General features: G+C 49.0%; 1 protein-coding gene across 1 annotated transcript; it reads left to right on the top strand.

The window, feature by feature from the left end:
* Positions 1–1,815: 1,815 nt before the first annotated feature.
* Positions 1,816–12,472, top strand: DACT1 (dishevelled binding antagonist of beta catenin 1). Its single transcript, XM_037901171.2, has 4 exons — positions 1,816–2,352; positions 5,542–5,674; positions 6,455–6,610; positions 9,710–12,472. Exons 1-4 carry the CDS (start codon positions 2,002–2,004, stop codon positions 11,563–11,565), a joined length of 2,496 nt encoding a protein of 831 aa, XP_037757099.1. The 5' UTR covers positions 1,816–2,001; the 3' UTR covers positions 11,566–12,472.
* Positions 12,473–15,458: the final 2,986 nt, after the last annotated feature.

The raw sequence follows: 15,458 nt of genomic DNA, 5'->3' as shown, positions 1-15,458 counted from the left end.
TTCCTTGAATGCTTTCCTCTTTCCTCCGCTTACTCTCCTCAGTCCTCCCATGACTCGCTAAAACTCCCAAAGCTCAATTTTGCCTCCATTGGCTACTAACATTTCTTTTCATTTCTTTTTCTTCAGCGGCTGCTTCCTTCCCCCCTCCGCCCCCCCCAATCACATGCCCACTACACCCTAATGGCCGATCCCAGAGTGTAATTAGTTTACATACTGTACAAAGTTTGCTTCGTTACAGCTGTCTTGGCACACTGAATTAATGCAATGCCTTTCTGGAGCTTTGATCCCAGCTCCTAGGCAGCAGTCAGCACCCCCTGTTCAAAGGATCACCATTTTCTTCTCTCCCTCCTGCGCGCCCCCCCCCCCGCCCCCCCCCGCAATGCACACTTGGCAATGGCTTTCCCTTATTGCATCATTTGTGTTCTTATTTTAGAAGTGTTTGGCCTTAAAAGCCACGAAGTACCCAAATGTACTGTTGATGGGCCATAAGTCACTCTGCATAGCTTAAAAGAGCATGGTTGTGAAGGGCTGCTGGAGAATGATTTTAAGATGATGGAGGTAATGAGTGGTGCTGCTGAAATGCAGGGAATCATCGCAGGCTTTCCATCTTGAATTCTGTCCCTAGTTACTGACTGTCACTCATTAAGTACAGTAAATAAAATCAATTCACGGTGAAGCCAGAGTGGTGTCTGGAACTTTGCTTGTGAATGGGGGATGAAAGGGGTAGAGGTGATAGAAGTCAGCAAACCTCCTCACTCCCTCTTCCTACAGTCACAGGCTGTGGCCGGTGAGAGACACAAGGTATCTGAGGTAATATCTTTCAGTGGCCCAACTTCAGTTGGTGAAAGGGACAAGCTTTGGAGTTCCACAGAGCTCTTCAGGTCTCGTGTCCTAGAACCAACAGGCTCCAACAACCCCGCAAATCCCAGGCCCTGCTCTCTGTGAGTCCAGAGCTACAATTATGACAGGTTTCAGAGTAGCAGCTGTGTTAGTCTGTATCTGCAAAAAGAAAAGGAGTACTTGTGGCACCTTAGAGACTAACCAATTTATTTGAGCATAAGCTTTCGTGAGCTACAGCTCATTTCCGATGAAGTGAGGCACTAGGCTCCTTAAAGGAGGAGAGAGCAGGGCAGGGGAGGAGGATGAGCACCTTGGGGCCTATCTGCAGGGGAGATTTCCCCAGCTGTACTGATCTAGAGTTATAGCAGTATAAGCCCCAGTGTGGACGCTCTTATTCCAGTATAAGTGCCTGTTTCCCTCTGCCATAAGCTGAATTGGAAAAAGCCACTCTTGAACTGGAATAAGTGTCCATGCCAGCGGGTATATCTCTAGCGGTTTACATGCACACCTCAGCTAGTATTGGCATAACTGCCCCGTGTGGACAAGCCCCTAGATAGATGGACAGGGCTAAGGGTCCCACAGCTGGGCCCCACCTAACAATGGAAGGCAGCACCGAGCCTGCCCAAGGAGGGGTGGCTACAGTGTGTGTGCGAGGGAGGCTTGAACAGGGGCTTGAGACGCCTGAGCCTGTGTGTGTGAGGGGCGAGGAGGGGGCAGCGCAGGCCGAAAGCCAGCGAGCAAGAGGGAAGGGGACGGGAGGAAGAGGCGGCGGCAGGGAGCAGCTAAAAGCAGAGGGAGAGCGCGGAAAGGGGGAGGGGAGAGACCCCGGGGGTGGGCGAGCGAGCGAGCGAGGGGAGGCGCCGCCGCCGCAGAGCGTCAGTAGCCGGGGCTGCTGCTGCGGGGCTGAGCCGGGCGGGCGGGCGGAGGGAGGGAGGGGGCGGTGGCAGTGGGGCGGGAGGAACGGGCTGGGCGCCCCTGGCCCAGTGCAGCGGCGGCGCTGGCAGGAGCAGCGCCGCGCTCCGGCTCCCCCTGCTGCGCCGCGTCCCGGCGGCTGGGAACCTCGCGGGGCCGCAGCCGCCCTCCCCCGGCAGTGGCCGCTCGGAGCCCCGGGCACCCCCCGGGCGCTCCCCATGCGCTGAGGCGGGCGCCCGCGCCCCGGGGATGAAGCCGAGCCCGGCGGCCGCCGCCGCGGCCAAGGAGCCGGAGCCGGGGCAGCCGCAGGCGGCGGCGCCCCGGGAGCCCGATGGGCGCTGGAGGGAGAAGGGCGAGGCGGAGGCGGAGCGGCAGCGCACCCGGGAGCGGCTGGAGGCCACGCTGGCCGGGCTGGGCGAGCTGGACTACCTGCGCCAGCGGCAGGAGCTGCTGGTGAAGAGCCTGCTGCTGAGCCACCCGCTGGGGGCCGCCCCCAGCGCCGCGGGGGCCCGCGGGGAGCCGCCCGGGGAAGGGGACGCCCAGCGCAGCCTGGAGGAGAAGTTCCTGGAGGAGAACATCCTCCTGCTGAGGAAGCAGCTGGTGAGCCGGGCTGGGGGGCGCACCGGCGAAGGTCCCGGGCTGGGGGGGGCGGGGAAGCACCAGGGGGGCGCACCGCGAGGGTCCCGAGCTGGGGGGTACAGGGGGAGCACCGGGGGGCCCACCGGCGAGGGTCCCGGGCTGGGGGGCACAGGGGGCGGAGGCGCACCGGCGAGGGTCCCGGGCTGGGGGGCGCAGGAGGCAGGGAAGCACCAGGGGGGCGCACCGCGAGGGTCCCGAGCTGGGGGGTACAGGGGGAGCACCGGGGGGCGCACCGGCGACGGTCCCGGGCTGGGGGGCGCAGGGGGCGGAGGCGCACCGGCGAAGGTCCCGGGCTGGGGGGCGCAGGAGGCGGGGAAGTACCAGGGGGGCGCACCGGCGACGGGCCCGGGCTGGGGGGCGCAGGGGGCGGGGGCGCACCGGCGAGGGTCCCGGGCTGGGGGGCGCAGGAGGCGGGGAAGCACCAGGGGGGCGCACCGGCGAGGGTCCCGAGCTGGGGGGTACAGGGGGAGCACCGGGGGGCGCACCGGCGACGGGCCCTGGCTGGGGGGCGCAGGGGGTGGGGGCGCACCGGCGAAGGTCCCGGGCTGGGGGGCGCAGGAGGCGGGGAAGTACCAGGGGGGCGCACCGGCGACGGGTCCCGGGCTGGGGGGCGCACTCCCAGGGCGCGAGAGTCCGGGTGCCTGGTGCAGTCTGATCTTTCCCGTCTCCTCCTTATTGCTCCGATCGGGGACCCTCTGTAACGGACAGACGCGCCTTGGGGGAGAATGACACCTCCGTGTGTGTCTGATCCCCCAGCCCTTCCTCCTCCCTCTCGGGGGGCTCTGCGGGCTCCTACGGGGGCCAGTGAAGCCGGCGAGCTCCGCGGAACCTCATCTGAAGTGGTCGTTGCCGGTTGTGTGTCTGGAAGGCACAAGGGCAGGAGACCTCCAGACTCCCGGTGCTCATCCCCACGGCTCACAAAAGCAGCCCGGGCTGCTCACAGCTCGATTAATTACCCGGCTTCAAATGCGTTTGTTTGTTTTTTACCATGAAGTTGAACTGCCTTTCTGGAAGATCCTTCCTAATCCGGTGCCGTCCCCTGAGCTGTCCTCACCTTGTCCCCATTGCACCTGGTCCGGCTCTTCATTTGAAATGTGAGGCTCAGTGAAAGCGCTTTGCCTAACGGGGCAAGAGTCCCTGACTCAAAAGAGAAGGCACCTCTTGATTTAGGGGGCTGTGCTTGGTGGAATAAGCGAGCCAGTTTCTGCAAATCCGTTCATGTCCTGCGCTCTTTAAAGCAAAAGAGCGAGCGGGTAGGGAAGACTCCGGACTGTGAAGCAGAAAGCATTTCTTCTATTGAATTTCTATCAGAACTAGTAACTAGATATGAAAGAGCCAGAAAAATGTATTCACTATACGGTGCGGGCGTTTTAGTATTAAATCCTGATCATTGCTCAACAGAGCAACTGATAGGCGTGAGGTGAGAAGGAGTTTATCCTTGGTTTGCTACAAAAGAGAGATAGTCACTCCTTTTAAAAAGCCCCTGATGCAGCCTATGGTGCTCTCGTACTGCCTAATCCACAGCTGCTGAAGTCAATGGGCGTGCATCTGCTGACTTGACTAAGAGTTGGATTGGGCCCAGAGGCTATCCTGAGACTTTAGTGGGAGTAGTGAGTGCTGTGCAGTTTTCAGGATCAGGCCCTTTAAAATAGGGATGCTTTTGTTGAAAATGCGCTTTGTAGCTTGTGGGGGGAAGAGAGAGCTAGACATGAACCAGTGGATCATTTTTCAATGAAAATAACTCACAGCTGTGCATGGTATTCTTTGTGCCAGGGGCCCGGCTCAGCATTTGTGCATATTGGCTCTGACCAAGGGAGAGGTTGGATTCTTGATGTTCACTTGCAAATCTTGATTGCTTCTGTAGGGTTGTTTTTAAACCCTTTGGTTCAGTAAATGTGTATAGTAGGGTTGCTTCCTTCTAAAAAGGCGATGTGACTGTTCAGGAATTATTAGCTGCCAAATGACCACAGTAAAGTAACAGGAATTATTACTCGGAATTGGGGGTCTGTGGTAACACTTTAATTTGTGCACTTGACATTCCAAATTTGAACCAGATGCACTATTCCCAATCCTTCTTTAGAGGGGGGCAGGGTCAGTAGGTGGCGCAATGAGTTCCTGCTCTAAACCTGTCACCTCTGCAGATCTGGGTTGGATCCAAATCTTGGCTCATGTTAGAAGTGGAAAAATAATGTGCTTGCCCTTCCCAAGCGGTAGTGCATTGTGCTAGTCTGTCTAGCTCAGTGGTTCTCAACCTATTTACCGTTGTGGGCCACCTCTGCAGCTCTCTGTGTTATGTGGGCCGCAGCCACAGAATATATATATACTACCTGTATGGCCCTGAGGATGTCACATCGGCTGCAACTGTGTGCTGATTGGGCCACAGGTTGAATTCCACTGGTCTAGCTAATGCTATTAGCCTTTCAGTCTTGGGCCTGATCCAACACCCATTGAATCCAGTGGAAAGGCTCCCCTTGACCTAATGGTTTTGGGATTGGGCCCTTTATGAGCATCTACACTCAGAAACCTATCAGAATACTGCTGGGTGCAATGCAAAAGTGTATGTGCCCGTGTGTATAAAAACTGTCACAACTGGACAGACGATGGATAGATGCGGTTGTAGTAAATGTAGAGAAACTGATTACACTGACCTTGGGTTAATGAGCTTCTTGCAAAATCATTCTGTATTGCCCATTGTATATCATCAAAATTACCTTCATAAATAGCTTAAACAGTCTTATTACAATGATGTAATACAATTGTAATGGGGGAAGAGAAGGGATTACTTTTCCTACTTATTGTGTTGTCAAATTAATGAAAGGACCCTGATCCTGGTTCCTGTAATCTTGCCTTATGCTTTAAGAATATAAGATTAAAATGTGCAACAGAATGAGAGCGATTGGAATTAAATGTCTGCATTCTAGTTCAGCTGAATTTTTATCCTGAACTTCCAGGCAAGATTTCTGTGGTGTCGTCGTCCCCCTTCCTCCCCCCGCCCCCCCCCCCCCCCCCCCCCCCCCCCCCCCCCCCCCCCCCCCCCCACCTCTCTTTTAAAAGAACTGACATGGAATTTACAAGCTATTCTTCAGATGATACTTGTGGCCCATTTTTTCTGGACAACAAAGGTGACATGTTGCTTTTCTTGTTTTCCAGAACTGTTTGAGAAGGCGAGATGCTGGTCTATTAAATCAGCTGCAAGAACTAGACAAACAGATAAGTGATCTAAGACTGGATGTAGAAAAGACTACAGATGAGCACCTTGAGACAGACAGTCGCCCAAGTTCAGGTAAGCCCCATATGCTGCAAAATGGATCCACCCAGCAATTGGTTATAAACCGGTTATAAAAGGGCAGAACCTTCAGCATTGTAACAGCAGAGAATGATAAAGGTCCACAGTGTGGCCAGCAGTGATGTTACAGTGGGACCAAGAAAAATTCAGCTGCCACTGGAAATATTACTGACTTCATACAGTATATTCAGAGGAAAATTTCAGGACTATTGAGAACATGCTGCACAATCGTGTGTCTGATTTTTCAGAAAGTGGGGTTTCTTTCTTTAAAAAATAATGCCATAGATGAAGCTTTTTCAGAACGCTTCATTTCTTTTATTTATGGGAATTGGGTTGCAAGAAAAAGTACAGGAAGGAAGCAGCAACAGTGGCTAAGGAGACTTGTAGACAGTCTCGTAGCCAAGTAATACTGGTAGAATGGTTGTCAAGAGATCTAATACCCTGTTAAATGAGCTTTGAAGGCAAGTACAGCCAGATTTTTCTTAGCACAATCTGTACTGTTTTAGTTTCAAGTGGGCTTTTAAAAATTGTTTGAGATATTAATATTTCAAAGGCTAAGTGACATCCCACTGCCTTATTTTCAATAAACAGAAATTGTCCAAGTATTATAGTATTACTGTATAGTACAACTAATCTGGATGATTGAATGAAATGGTATAAATTGTCTGAGATCCAGTGAGCCAAAATACCCAGAAACTCAACTGCTTTTCTAGGGGAGGGGGAGGGGCATTTTTTGCATAATAGAACCAAAATAAACCCAAGTTTTTATTTTTATAGGATTTTATGAGCTGAGTGATGGGGCCTCTGGATCACTTTCCAATTCCTCTAACTCAGTCTTCAGTGAGTGTTTATCCAGTTGCCATTCCAGCACCTGTTTTTGCAGCCCTTTGGAGACGTCTTTGAATATCTCGGATGGACGCCCAAAATCTGCAGGTACAGTGAAAGCTGGTATAATACACCATACTCCAGCAAGTGGCTTTGGCTTAACAGTAGAAATGCTGCATTGGAGCTAGCAGGGTCCTATTAACTCTTCCTTTTTTCATTTGCTAAACTACGTGTTAATATAAAATAATCCAAAAAGACTCTGACTGATGTATTTGTCGCATATGTGTGGCATGGGGTATAGATTTCACCTGCCACTTTTTCAGTCATTGGTGTGAATTGTGAGCACGTATAAACCCGTGATCAGCTCTGATATTTTCTGCCCAGTAAAGGGCAGTGGTACATATACACCTAAGCAAATTCATTGTATAACTTCCTATCACTTCCTTTTAGAAAATAGTTTTTACCAAAGTAAAAAAACCCACCCGAACCAAATTAATTTATGGGTAGCGCATATTTGTGCCTATGAAAGCAAGCAACTAATAGTTTCCCAGCTCTAACTGCTGTCTTCAGCACATGGACAATTGTGATGAAGTGTGTGCTGGGTTTGTGTCGCATGGACAAATGGCCATTATGAATAATGGAAAAGGTTTCTCTGCCTTTGGTAAGGGAAAGATGGATGTTTGAATTTCCAGTTACTCTAGTCTAAAGATGTAAATCTCAGTGTGTATGTGTGTCTCGGTTATATATTAGGGCTGGTTACTACAAGATTTCTGTTGCAAGAATCCTCTTATTTGTTGTATAGGTCTGGAAAGAGGGGTTGAATAGGACCTTGTTTCAGTTTGGATCCTGGAGGATGCTTACAAGCAGTCATGTATTGCTTGGTGTTCAGAACTTCCATTCTGCAGTCGCTCCCCCACCCCCCAATGCAAGCCTTGAGCAGGCTTAGATCCCCACCCCCCTTGCAAGGCCCCCTAAGCCTGACTGGAGCTGTTGTCGTGTCGTCCCCCCATCCCCCCGTCTCCCAAATATAGAAGTCAAACTATGCCTATGAGTGAACTGTTGTATTTAGGAATCCAGAGCATAATCATTCAAGTTTGTCTGCCCTAGAAATGTGACTTTGTAGCAGTTCTGAGATGTTGAGAGCTTTCAAATTACCCTCTGGCCTGCTTGATGTAATTTAAATTTCCCTATCACCAATCTATAGGTCTTCATTATCAAGCATGTTTTAAAAACAATCCTGCACATAGATCTACAGCAGATTACATTGCTGGTTTTCATTATACAGAATGGAAATATGAAACTCTTCAACAGATTATGGCAGTCTAGCCCACTTCCCACAGTGGCATGTTTCAGTGATGTCCTCTTGACAATTTGCTGTGAATATTAGACTGTAACAGAGAATTTAAGAAATACTGTGATATGACCTACAGTAAGTCAGCTGTTCTTCTCTTACGCTCCTGATAGACCCATTCTTGCTCTCCGAGCAGCACTTCCTCTCCTATATAGTCCCACTGAAATCTATGGGAACTGCGGGGGTTAAGCATGTTTGATAAAATCAGCCCTCTTACTTAGGTGCCTAAATATGGCCTTAGTAAGGCATTCAGATTGGAACATTTTGACCTAAGTAACTAGCCCCCGAGGACGTCTCTTGCAGGGCTGGGAGTAGAACCCCGTGTCTCTGAACTCCCACTCCTGGGCTTCAGTCAAAAGATTCTTTGTCTTTGACATCCCCTTCCCCTCCCCCCCCCAAGAAGATTCTCTTATGAGTGTTCTTGGACTCTTGATCATCTTTCCCTGAACAGAATTTGAAAATTCTGAAGCCCTATAAAAGCAGTTCTAAGTGAAAACGATGGACGTCCGTGATCAGCCTGAATTTCCTAAAGAAAAGGATGGTTAATATTGCCCTTCAGCCAACTGTTAACAATTTTACTGGTGTAATTTGTTTGTTCCCTCTTGGTTAGTTGTGGGCTTAGCAGTGCAATATATCTTGTAACACACACATCCTCGGGCTTTCTACAGTTCTGCATCTAGCAGTCCATGTGGATGCTGTAAAAGTCAATTGTAGAATTCTAGAGGCCTCTGGTACAAAGTGGAAGGCTCTTTAAGGCGGATTTTGTACCAGTATAACTATGTTGGTTAAAGGTGTGGATTTCTTTTTTTTTTTTTTTTTAAACTGATATTACACTGTTACAATCCCTAGTGTGGATTCAGTTTTGCTGGTATAAAGGCGCCTTATACCAGTATAGCTTATTCCCCTTTCTATATGGGACTATAAGGGCTAGGCTACACTACACTACATAGGGCAGGTCTACACTACAGCTGAGATCAACGCTCTGAGATTGATCCACCAGTGGTCGATTTAGTGGGTCTAGTAAAGACCCGCCAAATCGACTGCAGATTGCTCTCCGATCCCTGTACTCTACCCCCGACAAGAAGAGTAAGGTAAATCGACGGGAGATTTTTCTCCCATCGACCCCCTGCGGTGTAGACCCTGCTGTAACTTGACCGAAGGTACATCGACTCCAGCTACATTATTCACGTAGCTGGAGTTGCGCAGCATAGGTCGACTTACCGTGGTGGTGCAGACATAGCCATAGACTGTGCTGCTCTAGCTATATCAGTATAGCTGTACCAGCAGAACCTCCTAGTGGGGACACAACATATGCCAACAGAAGTTTTTCTGCCTGTATAGTAACACCATCTCCCTCAGTGACGTTAGCCAATCTGTCTGCCGCAGTGTTGTGTGTCACTCCCAGGATATTAGAGAGACAAGGTGAATGAGGTAATGTCTTTTATTGGATCACTCTTCTGTCAGCATAGCTGCATCTACACAGCGGGCTTTGCCAGCATACTTATGTCACAAGGGGAATTTGTTTTTTTTCCACACCCTGACTGACATAGCTAAGCTCGAAAGCTGGTCTCTCTCTCACCAAGAGAAGTTTGTCCAATAAAAGACATTACCTCACCCACCTTGTCACTCTAGTTACTCTACCAACAAAACATAATAGTGTAGACCTGAGAATAAGCATCTTCATACTGGTATAACTGAATCCACACTATGGTGGATTGTAGAGTTTCAACTATATTGCCCTAGTTAAAGCAGTGTGGGTGTAGACCAGGCCAAAGTCTTCAAAAGTATCTTTGAAAAGACTAAAAGCAGAACTACACAATGGCAGCATCTTTAAACTCTTTTCAAATGCATTTCAGATCTCATAGGCTGGATGGATTACAATAAAGAAAGCCAGCACGAGGACCCGGCATCAGGTGCTGTCTGTCGTTCGCTCTCCACAACGCACTCCAATTCCCTTGATGTGGTTGCAGATGTACATCCAAAGTATCAGTGTGACTTAGTATCTAAAAATGGGAATGACGTGTACCGTTACCCCAGTCCCCTACATGCAGTAGCCGTGCAGAGTCCAATGTTTCTTCTTCCTGTGACCGGTAATCCCCTGAGAGAAGAAGAGAGACGTGGTTGCAATGTTAATGATGTTTGCACTGGAGCTGAACTAGACTCAGTAAAAACAGGCAATTCCTTTCTCCCGCAGAGCTCATGGTCTGTACCCTGTCCTTCAGCCAACAAAAAACTAGAGGGTTACATCTTGAGCCTTGTTCAGAAAAAGACACATTCTGTGAGGACTAACAAACCGAGAACAAGTCTGAATGCTGACCCCACAAAAGGCATTTTGAGACATGGGAGCATGTGTGTTAGACAGACTGCGGCTGTTTCACATCCTAACATTGTGAACCTGAAGAATTCCAAACAAGCATGTTTGCATTCCAGTGGAACAACCGCTTTGGATAATGGCACCTTCTCGCCATTAAATCAGCGGTCAAAAGAATCTAATGGGGAGCAGCTGGAAAGCAGGAAGGTGCCTCCGGCTGCAGCCTACCCACCAAGCGCTGTCAATGAACTTCAAAGCAAACATCTGTCAAGGACCGTCAAACCAGCATCTCAAGAACTAAACTGGTGTCCTGTAGCTACAACAGGGGATATCCCAAAGGAAAATGGCCAACTCTTTGCTACGTCTCCTACAGAAAGTCCTGGTAGGCATACAGCACTGCAGCAGGAGAATAAAGTGACCCAGCCACCCAAAAAGCTACTGCTAAAAAACCGCTTGCAAGCAGCTCACCCCACTTCGCCTCCTCTGGAGGAGAGACCCACGTTGGATTTCAAGAGTGAGGGCTCTTCCTCTCAGAGCCTGGATGAAGGCTTGCTGGTGAGTGCTGAGTACATACCAGCTCAACAGCAAAGCCTTAAGCTTCACAAAGGCACCAAAAGTGTCAAAATTCTGAAGAGCTCTACTCTGAAACACAGGTCCCACCTGGCCAGCCTGCTGGAAAGCAACGCGCCCACCATGCGGGAGAAAACCAAGCCAATTGGCAAAAAGTGTCGTTTCCCTGATGACTTGGATACAAATAAGAAACTTAAAAAGCCCTCTGTGAGAGGGAAGAAAAGCAGCAGTTCACAGCTGGAGCCAAGCCTCCCAAGCAGGCAGACTGGCCTCCATAAAACTGTGATCAAATCTCACGGACACAGCAGAGAAGTAGTTGTGGCCAAACCTAAACACAAGCGAGGAGATTATCGCCGGTGGAAGTCCTCAGCAGAGATTTCCTATGAGGAAGCCTTGAGAAGGGCAAGAAGAAACAGGAGAGAAGCCGTAGGGGTGTATTCACAAGTTCCCCTTCCGTACGTCAGCCCCTACGCTTACATTGCTAGTGACTCTGAGTATTCAGCAGAATGCGAATCCCTGTTCCACTCCACCGTAGTGGACACCAGTGAAGATGAGCAGAGTAACTACACCACAAACTGCTTTGGAGACAGCGAGTCCAGCTTGAGCGAGGTGGAGTTCGTTGGGGAGAGCACGACTACTAGTGACTCCGATGAAAGCGGGGGGCTTATTTGGTCTCAGTTTGTCCAGACTCTTCCTATCCAAACGGTGGCCGCTCCAGAGCTGCACGAAAATGCAGCAAAGGCCTTTGTCAAAATTAAAGCCTCGCATAACCTCAAGAAGAAAATCCTTCGCTTCCGATCTGGCTCTCTCAAACTGATGACGACTGTCTAATGAAATGACTTGTCCGCGTGGAACTCGTCTGCTTCTACTTAAAGAAATGAGGTGCTTTTGTGTAAATAGTTTCATAGATTTTTTTTTAATACAAATATTTAAAACTTAAGGTAAATTATGACACGGCTTCAAATCTTGGGTGGATACTAGTGCCTTTTCATGGAAATAAAAAACATTATACTCGTTTTTAAAAAACCTGCCATTTCAGTGGTGACAGCTTCAAGTGCATAGTATCAGAAGGCTTTGAAAAATAATAATGTTCCCAAGAATGGATCTTCATTGCCTATTCTTTCCAGCTCTGGGTCTTGTAATACCAGGAGATCAACAGCTTAAAGTCATAAGTGGAGGATCCTAATGTTTGTTCTTATCCCTTAATTTTTTTTCTCTCTTGTTCCTGCATGTTGACTATGTTCCACGTTTTGTCTGGCTGGATTTCCTCTTGTAAACCTTTCTTCTTCTTCTTCTTGCAACCTCCTCCCCCTCCACCTGTGTTTGTACAGTGCCTAGCACAATGGGGCCCAGGTCTACAACTAGGGCTCCTAGGTGCTATGGTAATTCAAATAATAGAAAGGGCTCTCGCTTAATCTCCCTCTTGAGTTGCCTTCTCCAAAAGGCACTCTGCTATGGATGACCCCAATGTGCATCCCATGTGTGGGACTCCCGCCAGAATGATACATTGCTCTCCAGAAGAAACCATTGGACCAGCTGGGAAAGGCTCAGTAACTCTTCAGTATATTGTGTAAAAGCGCTTTTTAAAAACTTATGCATGTCATGTGCATGAATATCAATAGTTTTAATATTCCTGTCACTGTCAAGTTACTGTACCTCACAAACGGCTGTTTTTATATATCATTGTGTAAATTAATAACACATCATATGCTGTAATAAACAGTCTGTTTTAATACTTTTTTAAAGTTTGTTACGTTGCTCTAGAACCAGCGGTTGGGACCGCACCAGCGCTGCCCCCACCTAGAGGCACACTGAATGTGGCCATCCGACACTTGCTGCATCCGAACTACACAGTAACTGAGGCGAGTTTGAGGTGTTCCTGTGTTTGGAACCTGTACTTTGAGGTGAGAAAGGAGAGAAATGGGTCAGCCACAGCTCAGTGTGGCTCAGTTCTTTCTTTTAATAGGACTTGTGCAGAGCAGGATGGGATGTAGGCGTCCAGGAATAAACCTTGCTCTGACACCTGCGGGTTTTCATCTGCCCTTCAACTTTGGCAATTTAACATTAACACTGCCTGTAGGGGGCTTGCCATTACTAGTTCTATATAGTCAAGTGGCAGAAAGGCACCAGTTCCCCCTGATATACAGTAGGGACCCCTCCCTGAAAGGACAGGCAAATCCACTCCAAAAGAGCCACGTCCACTGGGAGATGTGCTTGCAGGGAGCATGGGGAGCACCAGTTGGTTTTGCTACATGTGTGAACCAGCCATGTGGGCCCCTGATCTCCCCACTTCAGGAATGGCAGCCACTGGCTTCTCCTCCCTGTCAGGGTGGTAGTACCCCAGGGAGAGGAACAGAAATAAGAGCCGACTCAGCAATCTGTCGCTCCCTATATCAGCCTTCTCCTGTCTTTGGGGTGGAGCTGAATCTCTCGACTGCTCCTGGGAAGCAGTGACTCTGAAAAAGATTTGGGGGTCGTGGTGGCTAATCAGCTGAACGTGAGCTCCCGGTGTGACGCCATGGCCAAAGGGCTAATGAGATCCTAGGATGCATAAAACAGAGGAATCTCGAGTAGGAGGAGGTGGTGCGACTGTTGCTGGAATACTGTGTCCAGTTCTGAGGCCCACAATTCAAGAATGATGAGAATGATTAAAGGGTTAGAAAACCTGCAGTATAGTGATAGACTGAGCTCTTTGAGTCTATTTGGCTTAACAAAGAGAGGGTTAATGGGTGAGTGGATCACAGTCTAAAACTATTGACACGGGGAACAAGTATTTTTAAAAATGGGCTCGTCCATCTAGCAGAGAAAGGTCTAACACGATCCAATGGCTGGATGTTGAAGCTAGACACCTTCAGAGTGGGGGAAAATGGTGCAAACTTTTAACAGTGAGAGTAATGAACCATTGGAACAACTTACCAAGGGTTGTGGTGGATTCTTCATCAAACAGCCGCTGTAGGAATTTTTGAGGGGAAGTTCAACGGCCTGTGGTATGCAGAGGGTCAGACCAGGTGATCACAGTGCTCCCCTCTGGCCTGGGAAGCTGTGACTTGGAGGGAGAGAGGAGCTGGTTTTGCGGAAGGCAGCACCACTTCTCCTCCCCCACAGGAGCTGGGAGGGCTGTCCCAGTAGGAAGGTAGGACGCTGTGGCTGCCCTGCCTTCATTGTGAGGGCACAAGATGGCCGCTAGTGGAAGGGCACTTTCCACTGTGGTATCGGTGTGCTTTTGGGCACCTCTCCAATCACCCCATGGATGACGGTTGCTGGATCCTGTGCTGGCTGTGTGTGGGTACAGGGGTGGTACCTGGTTCATCCTTCCCAGTAGCTACTGAAGAGCAGCTTTCCGGCAGCCGGGCTTGTCTCCCGTTGCTGCTGTCATGAACTGTGTTCCATGGCGCTGCTTCTAACCGTGCAATCGATCGCTGACCCTAAAATCGTTCCCTTCCGGTGGTGGTTAGGGAGGGTGAATTATAACAGCAACAGAATGCAACTATTAAAATAAGATGGTGAAATATGTGCTGCTGTTCCTAGGTATTTCCTTTCCTTCCTCGCCTGCCATGACTTGGCTCATACATGAGCAGGTTGCACGAGCACCTTTCTACTTTTCACAAGGAGTAACTCGGAGTAAAATATTGGGAATTGGCTGCAGCAAGGGGGGAGTTTATATTTCTTTCGACACAACTTTTGTACAGCGGATTAATGACTTTTGATACGTCCCTTTTTGTGGTTTGGGAAAACTTTCTCAGCCCATGAGTGCTTCACGAAGCTTGCCCAATCCTGTCTCTCCCAGAACGTCTCTTAATCACGCCACGCCATCTCTCTGAGCAAGACAAAGATGTGAAAATCCCAATAAATCTTCCCAAAGGTGTGGCGGGCAGTCAGCTGAATCTGCAGAGTACTCTCTGTCCCTGTGGCTATAAAGAACAGCAGTAAGACACAATGATGGGGAGCTTTTAAATTATTGCTCCTGTTAAATGCATCGTGATTGTACGTTAGCCCTTGTCAAATGAATGAGGCCGCTTTCTAAATGGGAGCTGCTCAGGAATTGCCTTTTTGGTAATTAAAACAGCAACAGAATCAACCCTCCCCCCCGAATAACGCGGAGAATGCTGGTAAGCAGCTGCAGCAGCATCCTGTTTTGCACTCCTGGAATTGCTTGTCACTAGACTGGGGAAATTTGCTGATGTTATCTCTATCTTAATTGCATCTGAGTCACTGCAATTTGGTGGAGGAATTTTTCTTTCCTTAAAGAGAGGGTTTGAATAAAAAGGTGTCGAAGCTCCTTCTGCTATCTTTAGTTTGTTCTTTTTTAAGATAGGAATCTTGAAATGCTACTTGAACTGATCCAAATGCTCATTATATATCCTTCCCCCTTCTGGGCCTGAATCTGATCCTGGAAACACAATTGACAGTAAATGTTTGTAGGCTTGGGCCAAAAAAAACCCCACTGCTAATCTTGGCAACTACTTAAATATTTGGCACTTCTTTAAACTAACTGACTTCCATCTCTACCCTTCTGTGTCCCTACCAGTGTATCTTTCCTAATGTCCATGTTTTAATTATCCTCCTGGTTGATAGTAGCCTTTGGACCTTTACAGCTGAAATATTTTTTTCTCTCTTTGCCCACTGTCTTGTAGGGTGGCTCAGGGTATTTGCCTCTCAGCCCCAATCAAGTGAAGTACTATGTGTTTTACTTTAAGCACGTGAGGAGTTCTCTTGACTTCAGT

The sequence above is a fragment of the Chelonia mydas genome, chromosome 6, assembly GCF_015237465.2.
Source record: "Chelonia mydas isolate rCheMyd1 chromosome 6, rCheMyd1.pri.v2, whole genome shotgun sequence".
In the NCBI taxonomy this organism is placed as follows: domain Eukaryota; kingdom Metazoa; phylum Chordata; order Testudines; family Cheloniidae; genus Chelonia; species Chelonia mydas.
This window is presented reverse-complemented; position numbering and strand designations above follow the sequence as displayed.